Source organism: Bombus impatiens, unplaced genomic scaffold, assembly GCF_000188095.3.
Source record: "Bombus impatiens unplaced genomic scaffold, BIMP_2.2 scf_0914, whole genome shotgun sequence".
NCBI classification, from domain to species: domain Eukaryota; kingdom Metazoa; phylum Arthropoda; class Insecta; order Hymenoptera; family Apidae; genus Bombus; species Bombus impatiens.
Window position 1 is genome coordinate 8,904 of NT_177333.1, and position 25,563 is coordinate 34,466.

The 25,563-nt window shown below is 32.9% G+C and overlaps 6 protein-coding genes and 1 long non-coding RNA gene across 8 annotated transcripts in view; 3 read left to right on the forward strand and 4 right to left on the reverse strand.

Annotated features, from left to right (window-relative positions):
* LOC100746789 (CTD small phosphatase-like protein 2) overlaps nt 1-722 on the reverse strand; it is a 5,651-nt gene extending 4,929 nt beyond the window's left edge. The window contains exon 1 of the mRNA XM_003492966.4: nt 105-722. The gene's annotated coding sequence lies outside the window, so the exon portion shown is untranslated. The remainder of the gene's footprint in view (nt 1-104) is intronic.
* Nucleotides 723-941: 219 nt separating this feature from the next.
* On the reverse strand, nt 942-9,651 carry LOC100746670 (protein MON2 homolog). 2 transcript variants are annotated; one of them, XM_012390978.2, is made up of 25 exons: nt 9,532-9,651; nt 9,235-9,366; nt 8,950-9,132; nt 8,630-8,866; nt 8,437-8,562; nt 8,174-8,371; nt 7,849-8,101; nt 7,627-7,780; nt 7,303-7,545; nt 6,923-7,209; nt 6,473-6,843; nt 6,166-6,378; nt 5,917-6,092; nt 5,671-5,833; nt 4,746-4,893; nt 4,414-4,667; nt 4,193-4,327; nt 3,873-4,123; nt 3,623-3,785; nt 3,408-3,551; nt 3,016-3,329; nt 2,742-2,926; nt 2,412-2,655; nt 2,175-2,251; nt 942-2,052 (listed from the first exon to the last, which is right to left on the reverse strand). In XM_012390978.2, exons 1-25 carry the CDS (start codon nt 9,649-9,651, stop codon nt 1,883-1,885), a joined length of 4,941 nt encoding a protein of 1,646 aa, XP_012246401.1. In that variant the 3' UTR covers nt 942-1,882. The 2 variants fall into 2 exon arrangements, with proteins under 2 accessions (XP_012246401.1, XP_003493013.1); XM_003492965.2 differs by having other exon boundaries at nt 1,883-2,052; nt 2,175-2,257.
* Nucleotides 9,652-10,302: 651 nt separating this feature from the next.
* Nucleotides 10,303-13,261, forward strand: LOC100747109 (T-complex protein 1 subunit delta). Its single transcript, XM_003492969.4, has 9 exons — nt 10,303-10,698; nt 11,027-11,079; nt 11,160-11,249; nt 11,332-11,583; nt 11,670-11,765; nt 11,846-12,007; nt 12,093-12,437; nt 12,519-12,770; nt 12,865-13,261. The coding sequence occupies exons 1-9, from the start codon at nt 10,590-10,592 to the stop codon at nt 13,108-13,110; spliced, it is 1,605 nt and encodes a 534-aa protein (XP_003493017.1). The 5' UTR covers nt 10,303-10,589; the 3' UTR covers nt 13,111-13,261.
* A 169-nt stretch (nt 13,262-13,430) lies between these two features.
* On the reverse strand, nt 13,431-19,533 carry LOC100746988 (folliculin-interacting protein 1). Its single transcript, XM_003492968.4, has 12 exons — nt 19,108-19,533; nt 17,937-18,108; nt 17,734-17,823; nt 17,568-17,650; nt 17,401-17,471; nt 17,176-17,295; nt 16,842-17,073; nt 16,428-16,757; nt 16,282-16,366; nt 14,913-16,213; nt 14,378-14,834; nt 13,431-14,259 (listed from the first exon to the last, which is right to left on the reverse strand). The coding sequence occupies exons 1-12, from the start codon at nt 19,206-19,208 to the stop codon at nt 14,047-14,049; spliced, it is 3,255 nt and encodes a 1,084-aa protein (XP_003493016.1). The 5' UTR covers nt 19,209-19,533; the 3' UTR covers nt 13,431-14,046.
* A 28-nt stretch (nt 19,534-19,561) lies between these two features.
* On the forward strand, nt 19,562-21,173 carry LOC112213668. Its single transcript, XR_002947551.2, has 4 exons — nt 19,562-19,890; nt 20,004-20,044; nt 20,599-20,808; nt 21,035-21,173. It is a non-coding gene; the product is annotated as an uncharacterized LOC112213668 (long non-coding RNA).
* Nucleotides 20,476-23,894, reverse strand: LOC100741834 (dnaJ homolog subfamily B member 13-like). The gene is made up of 6 exons (XM_003493008.3): nt 23,239-23,894; nt 22,787-23,008; nt 22,083-22,227; nt 21,628-21,805; nt 21,133-21,304; nt 20,476-20,831 (listed from the first exon to the last, which is right to left on the reverse strand). The coding sequence occupies exons 1-6, from the start codon at nt 23,337-23,339 to the stop codon at nt 20,561-20,563; spliced, it is 1,089 nt and encodes a 362-aa protein (XP_003493056.1). The 5' UTR covers nt 23,340-23,894; the 3' UTR covers nt 20,476-20,560.
* LOC105681422 lies at nt 23,672-24,668 on the forward strand. Its single transcript, XM_033323372.1, has 2 exons — nt 23,672-23,711; nt 23,952-24,668. Exons 1-2 carry the CDS (start codon nt 23,672-23,674, stop codon nt 24,563-24,565), a joined length of 654 nt encoding a protein of 217 aa, XP_033179263.1. The 3' UTR covers nt 24,566-24,668.
* Nucleotides 24,669-25,563: the final 895 nt, after the last annotated feature.

The window sequence follows — 25,563 nt, forward strand, 5'->3', positions numbered from 1 at the left end:
CGGAAGCGGCGGCACCCAACAATTGTAACGCCTGAAAATTCCCGCGAAAACTATCCCGCGTGAATAAATGCTTAACTCATGTTTCAACTTATGATACCGCTTACCATATCTCTTAATTAACAGACACACTTATTAAATACAGAAATAAGTCGGTATGTGTTGTGGTCACACGCGTTTCATTCAAATCGGTAGCTCGCATTCACTTTTCATCCCCCGAAACTAAACAATCATGGCTGCGGCGTCACTCGAAAATACATCATGAATCAAATTCAACACTACTTCGTTAACATATATCGTTTCTCACAAATATGAATCAAATTTTTCAATTCATTTTTTAAATCAAAGTCATGTGAAAAATAATATAGTAAAAATATATCCTACAACTATATTTTTTATTGAAATTTGATTAATTCTACAAGTTTTCCGGTTACAAATGCGACATCTATGTTTTAAAGACACTTCTTTTTAAGGCGCTTGTTCATTAAGAGAAATCGAACCAAGTACTTACTGTTTAGCCAAAATTAATTAATTGTCCAAATATTTATAATTTATACGTAGATAAAATTCATATCAAACCTTAGTATGTGCCATAAAACAAATTTAGAACGTCAAGATGTTGTTATATGTAGATAATCCTTTCCTATATACTGTTCTATATACATACACCATGAATATATATTTGTATTACACAAAACTAAATGTTTTGGATAAAATGAAATAATATGACGAATAATTATATAAAGAATAGAAATAATTTATGTATATGTTAATTAAATAATAAAAAAATATATTTTCAAAGATAGACTTTACTGGTTTTGATTCTATTAAAAAATGTTTTCAAGAACTTAATATAAAAAACTGTTGTGCTATATTACAAAAAATATTAAAAAGTACAAAGCCTAAAAATATATGAAGGCACAATTTCTATACAAAAATAGCAATAAATATTTCAGACTTTTATTGAATTTTTGTATGGCTATTTACATCATTATATCATAGTTTATCAATATTGTATCATTGTAAGAATAGCGAATAGTAATTTTATATTATTTATAAAATCGTACTATATGCTCTAATCGCAATTAATTCAATATTTACATTATGTATTAGAAAAGCCAAGTCGTACATAAACTATGTACAGCAGCATGGCATATGTGTATAATTTGTAGTCAACCAATTTGCGCTTAAACAAATACATATTTAACATAACTTTTGTATACTTGCTTCGACTTCCTAAGTCTACATGTTTTTATGTGTTATTTCACTCAAATATAAGACACCATGTTATATTACTTTTGTTTTTGCTCATTATAGACAATATTACTAACTAAACCAAAAATTATATGCAGCCATTTATAAATATTACGCTATATATAGCAGTTCTCTGTTACTTTAAAATCTTACAATAATAAACTGTATAAAAAAGGAAAAAATTTTATAATCATATTTGTAGAAATCAAAGTATTTGAAAGAATGGAAGTTCTTAAATTGTCAAATAAATATTTAAGTGATTATTGCTAACACTTCAAGTGTTAACATGCTAATTGAATACATTATTCTATAAAAACCTATTGCAATTTACACAATTAAAATATTTATATCATAAAGATAAAGATGGTAGATAAAGATAAACATGAATGTTTTTACCTTTGTTATATGGTAATGAAGAACTTCTAAGATTTGTATGGTAAACTTTTCGGCAGATACATAAATTAAAGATTTTCAAAGATACTTCACCTTAGATTCTTTACCTTGTAACGTGTACGCGGAAGTAAAAATTTTATGACAAAATTTATTGCACACGTAACCAGTTATAGAAAGTTTACTACTTGGTTGCGTAGCAAACATTATTATCTTGAGTTAAGAGCAAAGAATGCAATGGTCAAACACCATTAGATGTTGTGGAACTATGAAGCGGTGGTCTCAATAGATCATGATATTGTAGTAAAGCTTCCCGTAAAGATCTTGATACTTGACCTGACGCTGTAGCTATTGTACATTCTACTAGACAAGGATATAGTCCAATCAGTTGTTCCCAAACTGATCTTTCAACTAAAAATAAAATTTGTATTCCATTGTCTTTCTTTGCATAACGTTGTTTATAAATAAAACATAGGAAGTTATGTATGTTGTTATAAAAATTAAAATCAAATATATCAATTAACAAAGATTACCTTTGTTAGGTGGTGCTTTTTTCAGAGAAACCACAAGTGTTGCAACAGCTTTCAAAACAAAAGAAATTTCTGATAATCTGTACCTAGAAAAGGTTTATATAATAAGTACTTAAAAATTAATATATGTATATATTACATTTATCTCCAATGGAATTGTACAATGTATTTTACTAATATAATAAAATGAAATCAAGTGAAAGAAGAGCTAAAAAAATTTTGTTTGAACAAAACCATTACCTAGGTAGCGGACATTTTCCACTTCGCCTCTCATTTTCAATATATCGTCGTAAAACTTCTTGAAACCTATGAAGGAGCGCAGTGACTGCTAACCGTCCAGCAACACCTCCTTCATCGTTTTCAGGACTTTTGGTTGTGTCATGATCTGATTCATTATTTAGTCCATCCAATAGAGAAAACTGAAGTAATGTTTCAAAACACGTTTTTGCGAATTCCTCTCTTAACTTAGTTTCGCCGCTATTTTCTACAATAATAAAAAGTAATTTTACAGCAATGAAAAATAATTTTATATGTAAAATTTTTCCTTCAATGAACATAAAAGAGATTTACCAATATTTGTTGTAGTCGCTGAGTGTATGGAGCCTTTGTTTAATAACATAACTACTCGCAAAATAAACTGATGAGGTATGTATTGAGAATGTGGTAAAACCTCATCTCGTAAAAGTTCCATCACTTGACAATCTACAGCTTCATCCGCTTGAATTTCTTCGACACCTCGTTCTATATTTAATATACTATAGTAGAACACCAAAATGTTAATTTTAATAATCAATGGTTACAAAACAACAAAATACAAGTTTATTGCTATGCTATATCGAACCACCTTTTCGGAAATAGGAAATCATCTAATGTATTCGCTAGTTCCGGCCACATATTTTGAAATTGTTCTGGATATTTCCTGGCTAAAGGTAAGCCAGTATGTAAAACGGCAAGCAAACTAGTAACAGCCAATTTCCAAGTTGTTGGTGACGGGCAAGCATACTTCATTGACAAAGGTACATGCAATGCTTCTATAATATGCTTTAAAACTTGTCCATCTATAACTGCCATTTCAGGTGCTGTCTTTTGATATAATGTTACAACCATTGATAAAGCTTTCTCTCCAAAAGGAACATAATTCATAGTCACCCAATCAGCCTAAATAAATAAAAGAGTTAAATAATATTTCATTAAAAATAATGTCATGGTTAAATACAAAAACTAAAAAATACGTACAGATACGCCTCTAATTTGAGAGATGTGTTTCGTTGGGATTTTACCATAGGTGGGAGCTTCACAAGCCAGCTTTGAAAAACTCAAAAGCTGAAGAAATATTAAAACAATCATTGTTCGCAAATTATCGGGTCCATTTAATGCTTCCTATTAAAAGAAAAATTAAATTAATGTTGAATAGAGAAAGAATGATTTTAATAATGAAATAAATTACATACTTTTTGTAAAAGCTCCATTGAATGAAGTACACCATCTTGTAAATGAGTGAGAACTACATCTGGCATTGTAGGCAAAATATATGGCGTTGATTCACCATGTACTGGAACTGCAACTGCATTTTTTAACACAATGCAAAGTTTTTGCAAATCTGGGCCAGTGAATCTGAGAAATAAACAAAAAAAGGATATACGCTTTCTTTTTTAAAATAAAAATTTAATTACATGAAAAAATTATTAAGTATAAATATACTTGTTTCTGATGTGTTGGAAAACAGCTGGAAATATATGAACCAATGCTGTTAAAAATGCTTGTGATGGTACATAAGGTTCCGTTTCCCCTTCTTGAGGGGGTGTTGTACTTTCCATTCCAATATTCAACCATACACGCCATGCAACGATCCATAATGCTTCGGAATCATTTGACTGAATCACTTCGTTATTGTCACTTCCTTTTTGGAGATATAAAATCTCTTGAAATGATTTTAAAGCTGCCAATGATACCTAACAATTATAAATACAAAATTTAAAAAAGTAATTTTTTATAATTACATATATTGTATACATACACACCTCGTTATTTTTACTAAGTGCAGAATTTTCTATAAATTCTAATAAAAGAGACCAAGCTCTAGGAAAATCGCCCAACATTTGTAACAACTGCCGCTTGGTATTAAATACTCTGCCAACACCACTCAAAGTCAATACCTATAGAATAATAATTAAACAGATTAATTTTATTAATACATATATTAGTAATATATTAATGTAAGTATTAAATAAATATATATTACCTGCGTTTCCGCCCACTGTTTCTGTGCTGTATTTCTGCTGTGATGAATAAGTATGTTTCCACTAGTATCTACCTTCTCACTACTGGCGGAGTTAGATAAACTTCTTACTTTATCTAGCAATGGAAAAAGAACCTGCCAAAGTACAGCTTGCCATGTCGGCTGATGTAACAAACTACCATGTGCAGATATTGTAGAAAACAGAGTTTGACTAGCTGATTTGCGCACGGCGGGCCGAGGATCCACACATAAGTCACCTTACAAATATAAATGCAATAGTAATATTTCAGAAATGTTCTATCTCCTATATAAAGTTTTATAATAAAATATATTACCTAATCTTGCATATAAACACATCCAAAGTTTGTCAAAAGGTGGCATATTTGTTGTACCAGGAAAGTCTGGAAACACCGACGATGAATCTCCCTTCAGAGATACACAAAGCTTCTCTTGGTTTTGATAAAAATAATCGCTTATATTCCACTGAAAAGACAATATATAAATATAAATATATTAAACTGACTATATTTTATAAGACCTATAAAATCTACTGAATTGACCTATCAATCTATTTTTTATGTGATATAAAAAAGTATTGTAATAATACATCTAAAATAAACTTGATTTGCCTGATTGTCTTGATTTTAATTTTTTTCATTCAAGACATTTGCACTTCAATTTTCACAATTTTAAATGCTCCTAATTTCTTCTACAACTTAATGTATGTTCATCTTTTAATTATGAGTTCCTGCTCTGATGTACTTATAAGGAATTCCATAATCTGCAATCGAAAGTTTCAACCAAAAGTTCCGAATTCGCGTAACATGTTAGGTACCAGGTCCTTCTCAAATCAACACCTTGCCACACTTTTATGAGCCTGAGTTATGCTGAGAATTTTGAGCCAAACCTGAATACCACGAGTCAGGCTCGTGGTCTAATTTCATGTCAAACGTGAATATCACGAGTCTCACTCGTAGCTTAATCTCAGGCCAGGTATGAATGTATCGAAAGGTGTCTTTTTTCTAAACACGGGCGCGGCTATCTACGTACTCAGTCGCACGATCTCATGTTTCAAGTTACGACACTCTGTCTTCGTCGCTTCGGCTCTTTTCCTGACCATTCGGGCGCAACGTTTGGGCCCAGATTCTTCCGAGTTAAATGGTATGGCAAGGGGTTAAGAAAAGAAAAAAAAAACATATAACAATACTAAGATTAAGAATAAAACGAACGTATAAAACATTTTTGGTCGTTCATTCTTACCATTAATCCGACAGCAGTTAATGAAATATTTAATTCTTGTGTCTGAGAACCGAATTTTGCGGCTGTGTCAACACAAAGTGGAAGACATCGCCAAGGCATTACTGGTAGGAAATCAGTTACTACCAATTGTAAACATTGAAATGCTATACGAACTAAAGCTTCTCTGTAAAATACATTAATATACAATTAAAATAAATAATACTTTTTTATTAGATTGGGCTTTTATTACTATATGAGGATATTTACCCGTGATGATCAGATACTGCTCCAATAATACCAAGTACCAAAGGCCAGCCATGATATAGTGTTTCTCCTGCTCCATGTAACACTTGTAAAACGCACTCTAGCTGTCGTTGTCTTACATCTCCATGGCGAACTGATGATAATTCTGATAATGGTCCTAAAAGTAAAGTCTGCAATTTCTGTAATGAAAAAAAAATAAATTACATTTTCAATATTCAATTTATTTTCTTTTAATCAAAAAGTTTAACATACTTGATTATCGCGCAAAGGTTGTGGATATTTGTGCTGAAGTGCCATTTTTACAAGATATGTAATAGCTTCGACCCCCCATTCTCGCATACGAATATGCGGATGTTGACAAACTTCCAGCAAGTGATTTGTTAATGGTCTCCATAAAACTTCTACCCGTGGTAAGTTTACCAAACCAGTTTCTAAAAGTTTAGCCACAGCAAACAGGGAGGGTTCCTAACAGAGATGTTGCAATGTGACTGCACTTTATATTTAAGACTTAAATGTTAAAGCTCTGACGCTTTCAATTGAAAATCAAATTCACACTCACTCTATTAGAGTAAGCTAATTCCATAGCTTCGTGGCTCAACTTGCAAAGTGCGTCTATCAAGTGATGTAAAGCTACATCATCAAGATGTTGACTACTTTCGAATAGCCTGCTAAGCATGGCGCTAAGTACAGGCAAATCTGCCATAACTGCGTTTGTAAGTACTGCATTTGGATCGGCAGCGGTTCTTCCTGCTTTTAAGGATCCTCCAGTAGAAGGCTTCAAACCAAGTATCCAGACAAGATGTTGTAGTGTTGTAAGTACCAAATGCCATGCACCACCAAGTATGCTTCCATGGCAATGTGCAAGTGATAATAATGCACGCATACATTGTAAATTTTTTGCCGTTAACATAACTGGACCTTGATGTGCACCTACATTGGCGCAAATAGTTTTTCATTTTATTCAGCTATAAGCAGTTTCATTCAGCAATTTCAAATCATTGTTACACACCAACTGGTAGAGACGCAGTGGGTAGAGGAGTACCAACAGCTACAACCTGTTGTCTATAATCTGGTTCACCAATAGTCACATTGTACTGAGTGGATTCTTGTTGTCTTGCACTCGGTATACCTTGAGGAGCATTGTATAACACAGTCAATGCGTAATGAGGAGGCAATGATGCTTTACATATTGCAGTAATGAAAGCGTCACGCGGAGTCTGCAACTCTAATTGTCCACACAGCGATGCAAAAGTTTGAATAGCTTTTAACACATTTTCTGTTGCAGATTCATCGGTGCTAGGAATTCCAGAGAAAAAAAAGATTTTTATACACAAAAAATAAATTTTAATACTATATGGGTAAAATAATCAATAGCTTAATCTTTCTTACCTTGCATCTATAAGAGGACTTAATGCTGCTAGCAGGCCACACCAACTAGAATTAATGAGCTGAGTATGAAGTTTCCGTTCAAATTCATTAGGTTTGTACAATTGATTCCCAGTTACAACTTCATTAGTACCATTGATTGCGAGAGCTATGGATCGTATAATATCTAATAAGCATGCATATGCTACACTTATTCCATAACCGATAGGAATCTGTGGCGGTTCGACCTTATCAAGCATGTCCAGACTAAAAGTTAATTAAATCACTTGTATTAATTTTTTACAAAAGAATTATGCTATAAACAATAAAAAAGGTTCTAGTATTTACTAGGTTGATTTAGCTTGACCACTTGTAAATGTTGCAACTACCGGCAACCAAATGCCGCGTGAATAAAAACCAGGTTGAGGTGAAACACCAGGACCTATAGGCATTCCCGTAAATAACGGAGAAGCCGTACTTTGTGGAATCGTTGTACTTGTCGCTAATATTAAAAAGATATTGACATTATTAATATTTTATTGCTATTATAGTAAATTTTTTAAAACTTACTTATATTGGTTTGGTTCATCATCTGGGGATTAACAAAAAGACTATGTACATAGGCACCTAAACTATTGACAATATCTTGAAAAATGTTGGTTGCATGAGGTTTTAAGTCATAACATTCACAGAAATTTGTAAGAAGATCAGATTGTACTGTCATTTTATGTAAAACTTCTAAAGCTAAGGCTCTTTGCCATGTTGGTTTATCAGGATCCAAAAATTTAACAATTAGGGACAAAAATATCTCACATTCTGTCACCTGAAAAATTCAAGGCTGTATTATAATATTTTTATTAAGTTTAAAAGTTTTTGAAGTTTATAGAATATATACCAAAAGAGAATGATATTTTTGTATCAAAATAGAAACAACTCGAAGGAGCCGCATGCTAATAGGAAAATAAGGTTTATCTAAAGGTGTAGCTTGTTGTAGTGATGCCGGTACCGAATTGCGATATTTGATATTAGGGGAAAATAATTTAATTACAAGGGCACACACTCTCTCCTTTAGTAGAAAGCTAAATTCTGGATGCTGAAAAAAACGAAAAATTAAATAATTATAATTTATATGTGAACTCATCACTTATGATTAAATACCTTAAAAAATACTGATGAAAAATTTGTTAGAACAGATTCTAGCAATTCTAGTCCAAAGGTACGTGTCATTTCTGTAATCCCAATTAACCAGTAAGGTTGATCTGCATTTACTAATTGTACTAAGTCCTAAAAAAATTTTATTCAGTAATTAAATTTTATTAAACAATGTAATAACTAATATAAATAAACTTACTTGAAACATTAAATATGCATCAGCAGCACATGGTCCTAAACTTTTAGGTGCCTGATTAGTAGGAATTTTTAATTCCTCCAAATTTATTTCATCTGAATCTTCTTGATCAGGACTTTGTTCATCTTCTGCAACTACGCGCTCAAATACTAATGACACTAACTGTCTTACTGTGGCTCCTGCTGTATTAATTGTTGTGGAATCTTTCGTAAAATGTAAGCGAAAACACAAAACTAAATTCTGAAAATAACATTATTTTTTTCAAATTACTCAAGATGTTAATGACATAAATTTTTTATTCTATAAGTAATATAAATTATTACTCTTGCAAGTGTTTCTCCATGAACCACAGTGTTGCTAGTTAGTAAAAGAGTTACAGTTTGTAAAACTTTAACTTCTTCCGTTCCAGATTCCATTAACATCCATAACGTATCTGTGATATAACGGGCACCTTTTTGATCAATAGCTTGTTGTGTAATTAATTTTTGCATCATAGTTAAACAAAACTAAAATAAGTAATATGACAGAAAATTATTATATTGTTTAAATACAAAATATTATATATTTAAAAAATAAAATACTAAAGAATATATCTGTTTCTTACATACCTTTATAATTTTTACATCTTTACTCTCACAACCTTGAACCAAAGGATATAAGATTTGATTAACGATATAATAAATTGGAGCACCCGAAGTATTCGAAGCTGTCCTTATTTTTGCAATTCCTTCTTCGCACGACTGTAATAAAATGCACTATTCAAACATTGTTTCCAATAATTTTGTACTAATCTTCATGGGAAAAAATAAAGCACTTTAAATTAAAAAACTAACCTAACTCTATTTAATATTACATAATAACGTGTAATATATTACTAAATATTAAAGTCAATAATAACAACATACTTCCTTGATTTGTGGATATTTCTTCTTCGTCTCAGAGGCGAGAACTTTCAAGTCAGTTTGTAACGATTCCAAAAATTTTGAAGTATTTTCCGAATTAGTTCCGATAGCTGAACTCGCCATCGCGTATCAAATTCTCTTTTTTATAACGTTATCATAAAAATCTATATCATCGTAAGTTATAAACAGTTTCTCGAGGCATGCATATTGCCATATGAATATTCGTATCTATCTAACAGTAGGTGAGTTGGCACATCCCATACCGATTATCAGAAATGACAACGGGCAGGTGACAATTTAGTGGGTTTGTCTTTACGCATTTTTAACCTTACGTCATTTCAACGATTCTATCAATCACTTAGAGCTTTTAGCAGAATTTCGATTAAACTTCCTTAAAAACCGTGTATTTTTACGATTATTAACTATTCGCATCTTAATCGTAACACGTTCATGTAAATAATAAACTGTAGCTTGCAATGGCGACAATAACTCGTATGTATATGTATTGCAATTTACCATCGACCTCGAATCAATTTATAAACTAGGGTGGAAGCTCGTACTATAATCAAACGACATACCATTTGAGATTACGCTTATACATTTTTATAAATTTTAGGTTATGTTATATACTTTAATTAGCCATACATCGTTATAACTTAAATTAAAATAAAATGACTTTATCTATATTAATTTCTAGAATATTGTATAAGATCTTAAAATATGAACTTGTAAAAGTTTTTTCGATGAGCCACTACGTGGTGCTGAACAACGTTTTTGACATGTCTTTGCCATTATAGATCCATGGTTCTTGTTACCAATGAATAGTGTTACCCGGCACCCATTCTTACGAATTTATAATCTAAGGTTTCCAGTCGTTTCTTGAGCGTAGCGTGTTTTAACTCATTGAGAGAATTAACTATTTCCTATAAGAGTTTAAAATATTGTAAAGAAAAGTGTCGCGAGAAATCATCTCCAATACTCAGAGGAACGAAGTTCCTTACAAACTCGCGTACAAACTTCGTAATCAACCCGACCTAAAAAACGTGACCAACTTGTCGAGAATGACGGCAATAACGGCAAGCGGCGATGGACGAAGCGCCCATGGACAGGCCTATAAAGATAAAAGTAAACCAACAGATATTCGTAGCAGCAATATCAATGCTGCGAAAGGTGAATAAATAATGCTACTGATATATTTTTGAAGTATTTCAATTCTTATTAATTATTTCTTAGGCCAACAAAAATCTTACCTTATATAGTCATGTTCAATGCACCGTAACCGAATTATTTTGTCATCGTTAATCTGAAGAAAAAGTTAAAATTTATCACTATATAGCTTACAGAGTGCAGTTTTAATTATTTAAAAACACTTTAAATATACCTAAGTAAAATTGTAGGCTATGGATGTAGGTCCAATTTTACATTTTATTAACATAAAATATCCTTTGTTTCGCCCATTTTTGTGAATGGGAGTTTCATATTAATATCAATATTTCAGCTGTCAGTGATGCAATTCGTACCAGTCTTGGTCCTAGAGGAATGGATAAAATGGTAAAATTCATACATTAGAATTAAGTTTATTGACTTAATTTGTTTATACATGATTGAAGTATTTCATTTTGTATGTTAAGATTCAAGCTGGGAACGGAGAAGTTACAATTACAAATGATGGTGCAACAATCTTAAAAGAAATGAATGTTGTACATCCTGCAGCAAAAATGGTAATTTTTTTATTAATATCGGAAGCATTAAGAATTTTCTAAATAATTTTTATGCGTTTTTCATTTGTTTTGATGTTTTCAGTTAGTTGAATTATCAAAGGCACAAGATATTGAAGCTGGAGATGGTACTACAAGTGTTGTTGTTATGGCTGGTTCTCTTCTAGAAGCTGCAGAGCGTTTGTTGCAAAAGGGAATACATCCTACTTTAATCAGCGATGCTTTCCAAAAAGCTGCAGTTAAAGCTGTAGAAATATTGACAAATATGTCTATTTCTGTTGATTTAAAAGACAAACAATCACTGATTAGAGCTGCAGCAACCTCCTTAAACTCAAAGGTATATCTTAAGATGTGTATATTAATTATAAACTGTAATTCAAATACTATTATGAAATTGAAATTATGCAATTCTTTTCTTTTAAGGTTGTCTTTCAACAATCAAGCCTTTTAGCACCACTTGCTGTAGATGCAGTATTAAAAGTTACCGAAGAAGGGAAAGAAATTGCTGTAGATCTTAATGTAAGAAAATCAGTATACAAGTTAAATTACTACAGTAAATGTATTAAGTTTATATCTTAATAACACTATTACATTTATAGAACATAAAAGTAATCAAGAAGTTAGGAGGTACAGTTGAAGACACCGAACTTGTAGAAGGATTAATATTTACACAAAAATCTTGTAATGTTAATGGACCGAAACGTATTGAAAAAGCAAAAATAGGTTTAATTCAATTCTGCATTTCTCCACCTAAAACGGACGTAAGTAATTTGAAATAAAGAAATATGTACATGAATTTAAGAAGCTTTATACATAAGTATAAGTAAAATTCTTTTATTGCTTCAGATGGATCATAATGTAATCGTATCCGATTACGCTGCAATGGATCGTGTTTTGAAGGAAGAAAGAACTTACATATTAAATATCGTGAAGCAAATTAAAAAAGCTGGTTGCAATGTACTCTTAGTACAGAAATCCATTCTTCGCGACGCTGTCAGTGATTTAGCTATACATTTTTTAGATAAAATCAAAGTTATGGTGATTAAAGACATTGAACGTGAGGATATTTCATTCGTATGTAAAACGTTAGGTTGTAGACCAATCGCGTCATTAGATCATTTTGTCGCTGATAATCTTGTTAATGCAGAATTATGTGAAGAAGTACAGACTGGAAGCTCTAAGTTTGTTAAGGTTAATGGATTAAAACATGACTATTTTTAAAAATACTAATGTCTTCTTTTATAAATATTTATTTATTTCTTTTTGTTACAGATCACTAAAATACAAAATCCTGGACCAACAGTGACAGTTCTTGTACGAGGTAGTAATAAATTGGTCTTAGAAGAAGCGGAACGTTCATTGCACGACGCATTATGTGTAGTACGCTGTTTAGTGAAACAAAAAGCTCTAATTGCTGGAGGAGGAGCACCTGAGATAGAGCTTGCACTAAAATTAGGAGCATATGCACAAACTTTATCGGGCGTTGATGCTTATTGTATTAAAGCTTTTGCAAATGCATTCGAGGTAAGTTATATCATGTTTATAATTTGTATTTGCTACTAAATATACGTGCAAACTTTTAACATATTTGTCAAATATATGTTTGTGAATATTATAGACAATTCCGTCGACCCTAGCGGAAAATGCCGGATTGAATCCTATTGCAACTGTAACGGAACTTCGAAACCGACACGCTAAGGGTGAACATACTACTGGTATTAATGTGCGAAAAGGTTCAATTACTAATATCTTGGAAGAAAATGTGATTCAACCACTTTTAGTTTCTATAAGCGCCATTACACTAGCTTCGGAAACTGTCCGCAGCATATTAAAGATTGATGATATCGTGAATACAAACCAGTAATTTATAGAGAATATGAATTTTACATCTAAATTGCACTGCAAATATTTTCTCCATTAAGAAATGCTGCTGAAACTATGTTGACTTTATAATCTACAATTTGTTAAATTAATGAAATCAAATTGCTTATTAACGTTCTCAATTTCTTTTATTTCTTTCAAAATAAAGTCAATCTGCTTCTAAAAAAAACTGTTCTATATTGCTCTCCTTAATATAGTGCTTACTAGAAAATATATGAAATTATGACGACTAGAAATAATTTCTTTGAAGATCTGAAAATCAATGATGAAAAAAAGATTACAATGTTTTGAACAGGACATATGGAAGTATAAAAATTAAGTTTTATTATCCATTCTTACAGGGTGTATAAATCAAAATTCTTTTATATGGTGTAAAAAAACAAGTATAGTTCCCATATATATAGCTATTTTACAATAATATTAAACATATAATTCCGCAATTATTCTAAAAAAAGACTATATTATGCTTTTTTTGTACATTAAATATCATGTTACTTCTTTATTAATGAACCGTGTGTTATCCGTCCTTCGAATATTAATATATTGATAATTTAAATAATTTTTAAACATTCTCTAAAATCTTTTTATTATAAAATATATATTCAAATATTAACATTTAAATGCAAAAATTAGATGATTTTACATATTGCACAATAAATTAAAACATTTTAAAACATATACAAACATTTGATCTTAATAATGTTAAATACAATAGTTAAAAAAGTTGTTTGAACATTCATATATCTTTTTCACCTAAAGAACGGACCATGGTTTATTGGGATATATTACCCAATACAACAATAACAATCTACAACCATATTTTATAAAGAAATAGTGAAATACTTTACAGCTTTTGCTATATTGGACAGAAAAGGATTTTATACCCTAAAGTAAAAATCATGATAAAAATAAGATACAGTCAAGTAAGTGTAAGACCAAATCTCTGGCCTATCTCAGGAGAGTGGGAAGTTGCAACTGCGAGCAAAAGTGGTATATCTGCTGCATCGAGATCGAGAGCGTGTGTCAAACTTGCAACATTGGCATCGCATACTTCTGTTGCTAATAACATCTCAGCCAATGTTTCACTTTTTAGCCACATTTCTCTTAGTTTTGCTTCCAATATGCCTATACACTATAATTTAAGGAAAAATAGTAAAAGATGAATAGAGTACACATCGTGTTACAGCATCATCTTTACGAGTAAAGCATTTTTTATATAAACTAATAATCGAAGTCAAACAATTTCTTACTTGTGAAGCTGAATGATATTTCCGCCATAAATAAGCAAAGCCTTCCAGCATATTGGCAACGAGCCTTGACATCCCAACTGGTAACGGTGCAGTATGTGAAGGCATATTATTGGATATGATTCCAACATGCCAAGTATCTAAATCCGCTAAAATACAAAGTGATTCGGCAATTGGTTGATCAATAGTCGGAAAACGTACACTGGCAAGACATTCTTCACGTATGCAGTACCACAATTCTTTATCTATTTCATAGTCATTCCTATTTGCTTCTTGCTGGACAACTTTATTTCTTCTCCTCTTTTTCTTCTTTGGCAAACCTTGTAGAACTAAACCCCATGTATAGGATGGTTCAGAATTATTTAATCCCTGTGACTCTGTGGGTTTTATTGTGTTTTGTAAGAGTGTCTTTGTAAAGCCTGTGTCCTGGTGTGAACCAGTCTTCTTCATTTTTTTTGTCCTGTAATTACAAATTTTTGATCTTCAGTTAATCTCATTTACTGCAATGTAAATGCTTATTGTAGTCCATGACACAAACCGCGGCATTGGCAATTCGACGACACTGTTAGCTTCCATCAAAGCTTCTAGACTGTTTGATCTAGATAATCCAACACTTCCATCACCCACGGTATTACCGCAAGTACGTAACACTTCTGTTGCGTTAGTAGGGGTTTCTAGAACTTGTTTGCAGCTATCATAATTTTGTGGAGGTACGTAACCTTGCCCATTACACCTTTGACAAAATCCCAGAGGTCTTGATACTGCTCCTGGTGGATGAATACTCTTGGATGATTCAGGGAAGTTCCTTTGAATAATTTTTCTCAATACATCTTCTGGCAACTGTGCAGACGTGCTCGGTACTCGTGTGAACATATATGAACACTGACAATTGTATCCAAGTCGCGGTCGTGATAATGTTTTCACAGATTTTTCTTCATCACCTAGAGTGAAGAAAACATGGGAATTTTTCATCTCGTTATCTGTACTTTGATCAGTTTCAAATTCTGGTCTGCTAGAGTATAATTTCAATGTATCAACACATGTATCGTCAAAATCTTGAAAAACATCTATCTTAGAATTCGTATATGCTTCATCCAAGTCGTTATCTTCCACCTTCTTTTCAAAATTACGTAGCGAAAATTCAGGACACTGTTGCATACCAGTCTTGCTCAAGTCGACATCTTGTGGTGCAATTTCGCTCACTACTATTTTAACTTTGCTTGATGTACAAGTTCTTTCGTTGACGGTGCTCTTTTCATAGCCGTCATCATCGCGAGGAAGTTTCTTCGAAATGAATTTCGTGTCTGTTTCAGGTTCAAACGTTTTCAGCATAAATGAATCAAGATTTGATTCCATCGTGATGCTACGTTTAAGAGAGCTAATAGATCCTTCTACTCTTAATCTTCCCTCATTGTATTCAGGATATGAGCGTTGCATAATAGCGTTATCATCTTCTGCATCATACGAAAGCTCTTGTACGGCAATTTTTTTTCGAGCAGATGTGCATAACACACGTCGGGAAATCATAGACTCTCGATCGTTAGTTGTTGCTTTCGTAGTGAATAAATGTGGGCGTTTTATTCTCGCTTGTTCTAAAAGACTTGCAGCTTCTTGAATGTCTTCTTCAGTAACGTTACAATATTCTTGTCGTTTCTGTACTACTCCACTACGGATGAAGTACGACAAGAAGGATAAAACAGAGTTAATCAAATCGACCTTTTGAGGATCGCCTGCAACGACTGTATGCGCTACCCTGATGGGATTACTTAGTGCACCATATAAATCACCTAATTGAACCCATAGTGGATTACAAGGATACCAGGTGCCTAATTTTTCCATCTAAAAATAAATATGTAATTGATGTATTTTATATAATTCAATTTAAAAAAAAGGCCCAAATTGCTTACCAATTGTCGATCATGGATTGGCAGTGTAGTATATATCCAACCAAGATGATATGTTAGAACAGCAGTGACGACAGTACTTAAAAAACTAAAATATATAAATGTTAATTTAGATTCGAAAGTGTGATATCTTTCCTTGAAATACTTACAAGTTGCTCGATTTTGTATCGATATTATCCAACAATTGACACATTTGTTCTAAACTACGATGCAGCGCACTTATCTTATGCTCTACTTTCACTGAATTAAGTAGCACATCATGCCATAGCAAGGGTGTGCGAGAGTTTAAATCCGCATCAATATTTGTAAGTAAACGCAATAACGAAACAATGAATTGCGAAGATCTATAAAGCCGTTCAGGAAGCTGCATTCCTTTATTTTGAGCACTGATACTAGCCGATTCAATACAGAAATATCGTAAACGATCCAACATTCCTTCCAATAGAGCCATGTGCTCTAACAGACAGGTCTCTATTCTTCTGTAATGTAAACCAGAGAAATCCAAGATGAATGAAATTAATAATTAAAACATTCATTATAATAATCTCTAACTAAATTTCAACCTCTCATGGCCTTCGGCTAGTTGGACCAACATCGTTAATCCGAGTCTCGTTTTATGACGTTTAGTATGAATCTCTTTATTATCATTTCCATTCTCGGTCCAGTACTGCATTCCAAATGTATCATCAGAATCTAATCGGGCTAAAGAAGTGGAAGCAGCTCTTAACCACCTTCGACGTAAACTCGAAAGGCTACCGATACCAGAGGATCCATTGCTCTCCAACGACTGTGAACCTGAATTAATATCGTATTACATTCCGAACAATAAACACCTTTCGATGATGGATCGCTTCTACTTCGGCTCAAATCGATATATTTGGCTTGAATTGAACTTACTCCCTGTCGGTGGTGGTATGTCTATATTCCACCCACTACCGGTGCTAGAGCAAGTAGAATTTTTTCTGACACCAGTATTTAATTCGGATCCTGATAGATTTCCAGAACTTGGTCGGGATACTGGAAAATGAAGTTTTTACATATGTACATCAAATCCTAGTTTCAATTGGATCGAATTTAATCCACAGTGATATTAGTTCTCAGTGATATTAGTTTGCTACCTACAAAGCGTTCGCATACTGGGGTTAGAATCCAAGTTCACGGAACGACCCAATCCTTCGTCCGAGACTTTCTCGCTGAAACACGATTGAGTAATAAATCAAATATTCGTATCAATATATCAATCGTAACATGAAATCGATAACTGTCTTATTACGAACGCATATGCTTACGTCTGCTGTTTGCATATGTTGTGTTCTGTAGCAGGGAAGACTTTTGTGCACATGATGCAAGATGATGAATTCATTGAATGGATCTTAAAGATAAACATAAAAATTAAAGTACTTAAAATGTTGATGGCGCACATTTTATATTTTTAATATTAATATATTATTTTACCTTAAATGATGATCCTCTGTACGTCATCGCCACAGTACCGAATACCATTTCGCTCAATAAGCTTACGTCGTCTTCGGCCATTCTTTCTTGCTAGAAATTTACAACTATGCATATTAAGCGTATAATACATCATATATTTAATTATAAAGTATTTAAAACCTGACTAAAAATTGTGTTTCTCTTTTTCAATTATTATTTGTTACCTCGAACATCGAATTGCCGGTATTCTTTTTAAGATTAATCGTGGCCGTTTTATTTTTACACCATCTTTTCTCCAAGGAAAGAGAATCAAAAAGGAGTTTTCTCCCGCGCCATTCACACTCTCGGAATAGTAAGATCCGAACTTGACCTGCCCCAATGTATAACGCGGAGTTTCTGCAAATATTCAAAATCACACGATAATGTGTATTTGACACAATAATGTAAATAAGTAGAGAATTAGTTTATAATTCATAAAAGAGATATGGTAACAAACAGTACAAAAATAATATATTTTTATATCGAATTATAAGTATAGTTAAACAATATTATTGCTTCATATATGACTATACATTTAAGAAATTGGAGAATGACTTAACAAACAATATCTTAATCTTAACTTGTGATCTTCTAATATTATACTGAAATAATATAGTTAGTTTTTCTTACATAACTTTTTAATCTATAGCAGGTGTTAATTTTAAATGTTATAACAATCTCATGATTGTTTGCCAAAAACAATTTTCTTATTGTACATACAAGATCCAAATAATATTTAATACATAATCTATTTTTGTTGTATTTTTGTTTAATATCCATCATAAACCATACATATACGTATGTAGTAGGATACATCTCAACAAAGATATAATTTCTGTTTTATTACAACATAATATAAAAAAATAATTCAAATGCGTGTGTAAATGTTTAAATAAATGAAGGATGTTCACAAGAAATATTCGTAAAGATATATATAATACAGAGGTCAATTTCATGGTTCGATATATAAGCCAAGTCACGAGTATGTCAGCGACAAGATTATGTCTCCCGCCAACGGTCAAATAGAAATGGACCTAACGGAAAATAGGTTAAGTTAGATTAGAAACATAATCCTTACAAAATTTTGCGACCAAAATATTTCTTGTTTCTCTTTTCAATAAAAATCAATCATCTCGTGACAAAAGTCGCACGAAATAACTGTAAGGACAATACAGAAGGCAACCAAGAGATAGATGATCGATATACGCTATGTCACTAATAGATATCGATGCAGTGAATAAGATCGATAAATATAGAGAAATGACGATGTACAGAGGCCCAAACGAGCAAAATGAATGAAGACAAATAACGACGTATACCTGAAAATGAAAAAGAAAGAAAATGGACTGTTCTTACCTATCATTTTCTTCTGTTTCGACGTTCGATGCTACGATGGTTTGTACTTTATTCTTGAAATTCTTCCTCGAAGGAAACAGCTTATCAAACAAAGGCATCATAAACCAACGACCGTTTATAGCTACCGCATTGCTCGTTAACTTTGTTTCGTTTTCGGTCTATCATGTCACAGGGAACTGCACCATACATGTTCGCGAGTATCAGTCAACTGTAAATAAAGTCACGTGCGGAGGAGTCATATGATTGCTCGAGATTATCGTGTATCGTTTGGTCGACATCCGAATGGAATGTTTTCCCGGCTGTTCCCGTCCTCTGCTAACACAATTCATTGGACGAATTGCGGCTCATGAAACCGGTTTGTTGGAATGTCGACAAAAATACCGATAAAGTGATAAGCATGGGAGAAAAAGCGAATTTGTGAAATAGGGATCCGATTACTGACTGCGCACGATATACTTTACTATGATAGAAGTTATATATTGCACCGCGAGAGCGCAGTACTAAGGCAATTAACAAAGTTCTGTTGCGACTACGTTTGAGGATAAGGATTGCAATGATACGTAATTTTTTCTTTTTGGACTATCAAATGATATTTTTAGGTCCTTTAAGTACAATGTAAATATCGCGAAGTTAAATCATGTAAAAGATTTGGGAAAAGTTTATTGAAAAGTTCCAGATGGCTGATTTAAAATAATTAGCTATTCAAAAAAGGAGTTAAAAATGTTTAATATTTACAATTATTATTGCGAGATATAGTAACAAAAGTTGGTATTTTGTACCATCGTAAGTACAAGTAAGTTTGTTGTAATCTATATAACACTATAACGGCTTTTTATTTTCTTTATGTGAACCAAATTCGCATGTTTTTTTAAATTCAATTATATGTTACTTTTCAGATTCTAAGACTCTTTAATTGATCTTTGAAGAGATGTGAAAGGTAATTAATAATTCCAGAGGTAATTCCAAAGGTAATTAATATTTCCAGTTTCCAGAATTGAAATTTAAAATAAAATTATTAAGCTTATACGTATATTTTTCAAGTCAAAATTTATTTATTTATTTATATGTACAGAAAATTTTATTGAAATCAAAAGCCCTGATATGCCATTGTATAATGGATTAAATATTTGAAGCAAGTTTACAAGAAAAATTATATAAAGAAATTTTGATAAAAGAGTAAAAAGATGTTGGTAAACTAATTTTGTAAACAAAAACAAAGACTTTAAAGTTACACAAAGTTTTGCATAATCATTGCGTAGATATCTATTCATAATAGGAAACGCATTCAAATGATATAGTAAATTTATTTCTAATAATGTAAATTGCATATACATCCAAAATCAAATTTCATTTGAGATTTCAATATTCCTAAAAAAATTAATACTTCAAATCGACGAGTTAAATTATTTGAATGAAAAGAATAGAGAAATTAAGTATTGTATATAACGTCTAATTATTTTGCCTCGTAATCGTCGGTATATCGACGTATAGGAACATCAAAATCTACGTTTCTACGCATTTTATTGGCCAATATAAGACGGTGAACGTATTCCGTATCTTTGATATCTGCGGACGTATCAAACGCTCGTTTAATGTAATTTTTATTTGATACCGGCAAATATACCGGATATTCAATATTAAACGATATGATTAGACTTCCTCTTTTCTTCGGACTTTCCGGCAGCGGCAATCCTTGGCCAGGTACGTGTTTCTTGTAATCAGGTCTAATAAGAAAAAAGAAATGTTATGTATTATTTTTATAACCCGCATCAAAATATTTATAAAACATGAAGCAATTAAAAAATAAAAAATGTGGAATAACGAATGATTAATCCTTGAATTTTAATTGTTTTCCAATTTCTATACAGTAATTATTTTCATGATTTTTCTTTTCAAAATGAGTTTTAACAATTACATTTATTTGTAGGATCGATTCTGTGAAACGTAAAATAATTATTCAGTGAATGAAACAAAGAGGAGAAGTAGAGAAAGACTGGATCAGGGGAGGAGACGGTAGACACGTACGTGATGACAGACGTTAGTGGTATTCGAAGGGTTCTGTCGTCGAGCGTGTTGACGGTGACCACTGTTCCGGTCAGTGCCTCTCGCAGAAAGATATCGACCGTCATGTGCAAGTCAGAGCCCTCTCTTCGGAAGGTCTCGTGAGGCCGGTCCTCCGTGATGAAGATTACATCCGCTACGCTGACGTGCTTTGGACTGAGTAAAGATATTATGCGAGCTACTACGATTAACCCATTTCTGTCCGATATGAAATGTACGATGCATTTTAAATGTATCCTTTGCGATATCCGAATCGACATAAGCTAAAAGGTTATAACGAACTTTCGTGAAGAAAGAAGAAATTAGCGATAATTCCATACAATTCGTTCCATACAATACCTCTGAGTATATTTCGAAAGGAAATGAAAATCTTCATTTAACCAGACAGAAATGTTCGAATTATATCTCGTTTATGAAATAAAAACAAAGTTATTTTTCTTTTAATTATTATAAATTTACCAGGAATTTTCGTGGGTCCTTGATCACCTTCCTCTGGGAACACTATCCTCGTTCCCGTCGGAATGCCTGGTTTAATGGGTATCGTTAAAATTTTTTCCTTCGTCACTGTCTTAGTCTTATCGTCCCCTACCAATACTAATCTTTGTATCTTCATTTTCTTTATCCCTCCAAGAAAGACCTATTTATATAAATCAATGAATTTATAGATCTTTCAGAACTAAAGTGGCGGATCATTTAGTTTGATGAGTGTATTTGGCCAAATATATATGTAAGCAAGAAAGTTAATAAGAAAAGTGTTTAGCATAATAATGAATAGTAAACTATTAACGATGGATACAATGGATTTATGAAAATATGTAAGTAAAATAGAATACTGCGACGAGTCGCACGTTGTCTACTCGGCGATAAACATTGAGAGAAGAAAATTATAAATAAATAGAACGTCGATATGATACCTCCAGTAGAGTTAGGTACAAGGTTTTTATCAGAGGTTCTTCCTTGCGCTTTATACCCCGCCCCTCGGGAAATTCGAGCAGAGACGAAGACTGCGTTAGTACGTAGAGTAGATCAGCATAAGGACTTTCGGTACCGAAGAACTCCCTGCAGAGATACTCACGATGAGAAAGATGTGGATAGATCGGATCGTAAATATTCAAAGTTTTCAAGTGCTTGTTAAGTTTAACTGTACACAATTTTAAGTCGTTGGATAAAGTAAAGGATTATCATAATTGATAGCAACATTAAGTATAAGAAAATAGGGGAAACGTAGAGTACATGCAAGCAATATACAAAAAAGCATATGTCTTTGTTGTAATACTTACATTAATTCAATATAATATTTATGTAATGCAATTTTGATGTGTTATCACTAGAAATACCAACAGTTAAGACGAAGTTATTCTTTAGGTATTAAAAAATACCTAATAATAGAATATTTTTATATTTATTCATTCATTACTTTATTACAAAAGAAATTCCATGTTATGTAGTACATTTTTGGTATTATTAATCCATCTGGGACCATGGTCCCTAAATGAGGATTGACACATTTATAAAATCGTAGAAACAGTCATTTTGACTGTTATGATAGTTCTAGTGTTATTTGTTATATATAGTGTATATAGTGTTATAATAAAAAGTAATTATTTGATTAATGTACCTATAGGTTCTCATCGGTTCTCCGTGATAAGTATACGGTTGAATAAATCCCTCGGCTCCAGGCACGCCATTTTTAAGACCTTCCTCGCCGAATTGATCGTATATGGTTCTTTTAAGGGGATCTGAAAGCACATCGTATGCTTCGGCTACTAAGGCGAAAATAGTACATAAACATTCATCTTTCGCTCTTTTAGCGTTATATCGTAGCGCTAAGCGTCGAAATCTGAAAATAATAGTAAGATATTTACATTAGCCAATTACAAAATTAATTATGCATGTATTGAAATACAATTTTTACTTTCATACTAAAAAAATAATTACGGAATAATTTAACTGATTAATATTTTTCAGCCAAAAGTCTGTTAATATTTTACAACACGGAAATATCAATGGATTAATTGATGAAGATGACGGGGAAAAATATACATCATAAAGTAATAAGCTCTTACTCACGCAGCTTTGATCTCCAAATCGTCGCAGTCTTTTTTCAACGATAGTACGCCATAGTAATCTATACCACGTTTATTACACGAACAAGCTTCATCGCATGACATGATATTCCTTATTTTTTATTTCTATCAATACTTTCAAAATTATCCCATTTAAAATTAAAACAAACACTTACACGACTATCTTCTGTTATGAATTCATGGCTGATGTCATGTAAGAAGGCCGAAAAAATAGAAGGGAGAAAAACGTATCGTTTCGCAACGATTTTTCAAGTGTTTTCAACAACCAACGCGCCCCTCTCGACAACGGAGTACAATCTGCACTCGTGTGTTAGCTTTTGTAATTATTAAACGTCTCACGACCGACATTTATTGTTGAACACAGAACCATTATTTAATAGCTATTCATTGGTACTCCATATGAAAGGAAAGGCACCATGGATGCTTCTGAATTGATTTTGAACCTCGTGCAGAAAGGTGAGATACAAAATAAGGATTTCTTTTACGAATTTGATTCTCGTCATTGTTGCCACAATTTTTATTAACGTATAAAAATACAATTAGACATAATACTTATGTAATTTACTTTCAAATAGCCGCCATTACAACTTTTCACGATTTCTTTTTCTGTTTAATTCAACTTGATAAATGATTTCTAATTTTATAAATAAAAATTGTGCGAAAAATATCGATTTTATTAACAAATATCGAAATATTAACAAAACGAAATATTTCTAGCTGCGATTAAAACGGCAGTTAAGGAAAAGAATTTAAGCGACTGCGAACTTTTTTCCAATCGTGAGGATAGTTCATCTTCCGGTCAACATGTAATGAAGAAAAATTCCTTTTCCGGTGGTGTATCCGAAAAATCGTGCGGGGATTGTAAAAAGGAAAAACCTGACGAAGGGATGTTCAAGGTTTCCTTGACGACGAACGATGAAGATTTGGAGAACGATAAGGAGAACGTGTCAAGGAAGAAGATACGCGTGGAGGCGAGGCAGATTTGCAGCAATCGCGAAAATAGCGACGAGGAGAAAATCTTCGTGCTGCAGCAACTCGGTCGATCGCAGATACGTCCAGAAGGATTCCCGGCATTTCTATGCATCGACGGGAGGATTGCCAGTTCAAATGGAGTTAAACGAAAAATCCCACGACCAGCTAACGCTTTTATGCTGTTCGCCAACGAATGGCGTAAAAAGCTCGCTGCGGAGAATCCTCGGGAGTCTAATAAGGACATTAGCGTTAGGCTAGTTTCCCTACATCCATTTTTACATTTGCATCTAGTAATGGGACAAGTTCTTTTATATGAAATATTTTTTCTTCTTCATTAATACACTTGCTTATTTAAACATTTTAACATTTTTAATAATTTAAAAACACAAAGTATACTGTAAATTAGAACATTTTATATCGTGCAGATTAGGCATCCTTTGGAAGAACATGGCGAAAGACGTGAAGGAAAAATACTTTGCCCTGGCCCGGGAAGTGGACGCGGAGCATAAGAGGAAGTATCCCGGTACGCTTTATACCTATAGTCTCTTTTCAAACCAATATGACCTCGTTTTCGCGTTTGTAGCGGCTCGTCGAAGTTTATCGATACGACTGAATGTTCGTGCCCCGCGTTCGGTAGGTACATGATAGTTCCTTGTATCCTTACAAGCACGAAAAGAAAGGGTAACATCAAGGGTAAACTTATCTATGAAATGAGGTAGATGCATGCGCCATACAAAATCAGGTCTGATGATAAACTTGCTAAATATTTCTAAATCCTACAAAAAAAAAAAAAAGAAAAAACTAAATCTGTCCTAAATTTTCCAATCAATTTTTGACGTTCCACTTTTCTTAAAAGCTTCCTTTTTGCCATAAACCTTCAATTTATTTTTATTTTCAGCATCAACCGAGTTCCATATTTTTCCAAGCTTTCCTGGTAATTTTGGCTCGTCCAATATTTTCCGCGAAAAAAGATCGCGCTGGCTTTGCAAAGAGAGAAAATACGAAGCTGCGAATGTGTTAATGATCGACGTTAAGTATTTAAGGAGTTGGCACTGATTTTGCAGTGGGGGACCGCGTGCAGCTAGGCCGCGGAGGACATTTAGTCGCGTGAATGCTCAGTAACGCGAGATATGTGAGGAATAATCGCGCTTGTCGGTGGGTGTAGGTAGTAGGTAGGTAGAGCGCGGTCGTGTATCGGGCAGGTTCCTAGAGTCGCGTCGCAATCAATACCTCCGGTCTCTACTGTTCCCTCCCGCCCGTTCCCCGTCACTCACCCGAGAATATTTCTCCGCCTGCCACCCTGTGCCCTGTACCTCGACCCGCAAAACTCGTATCG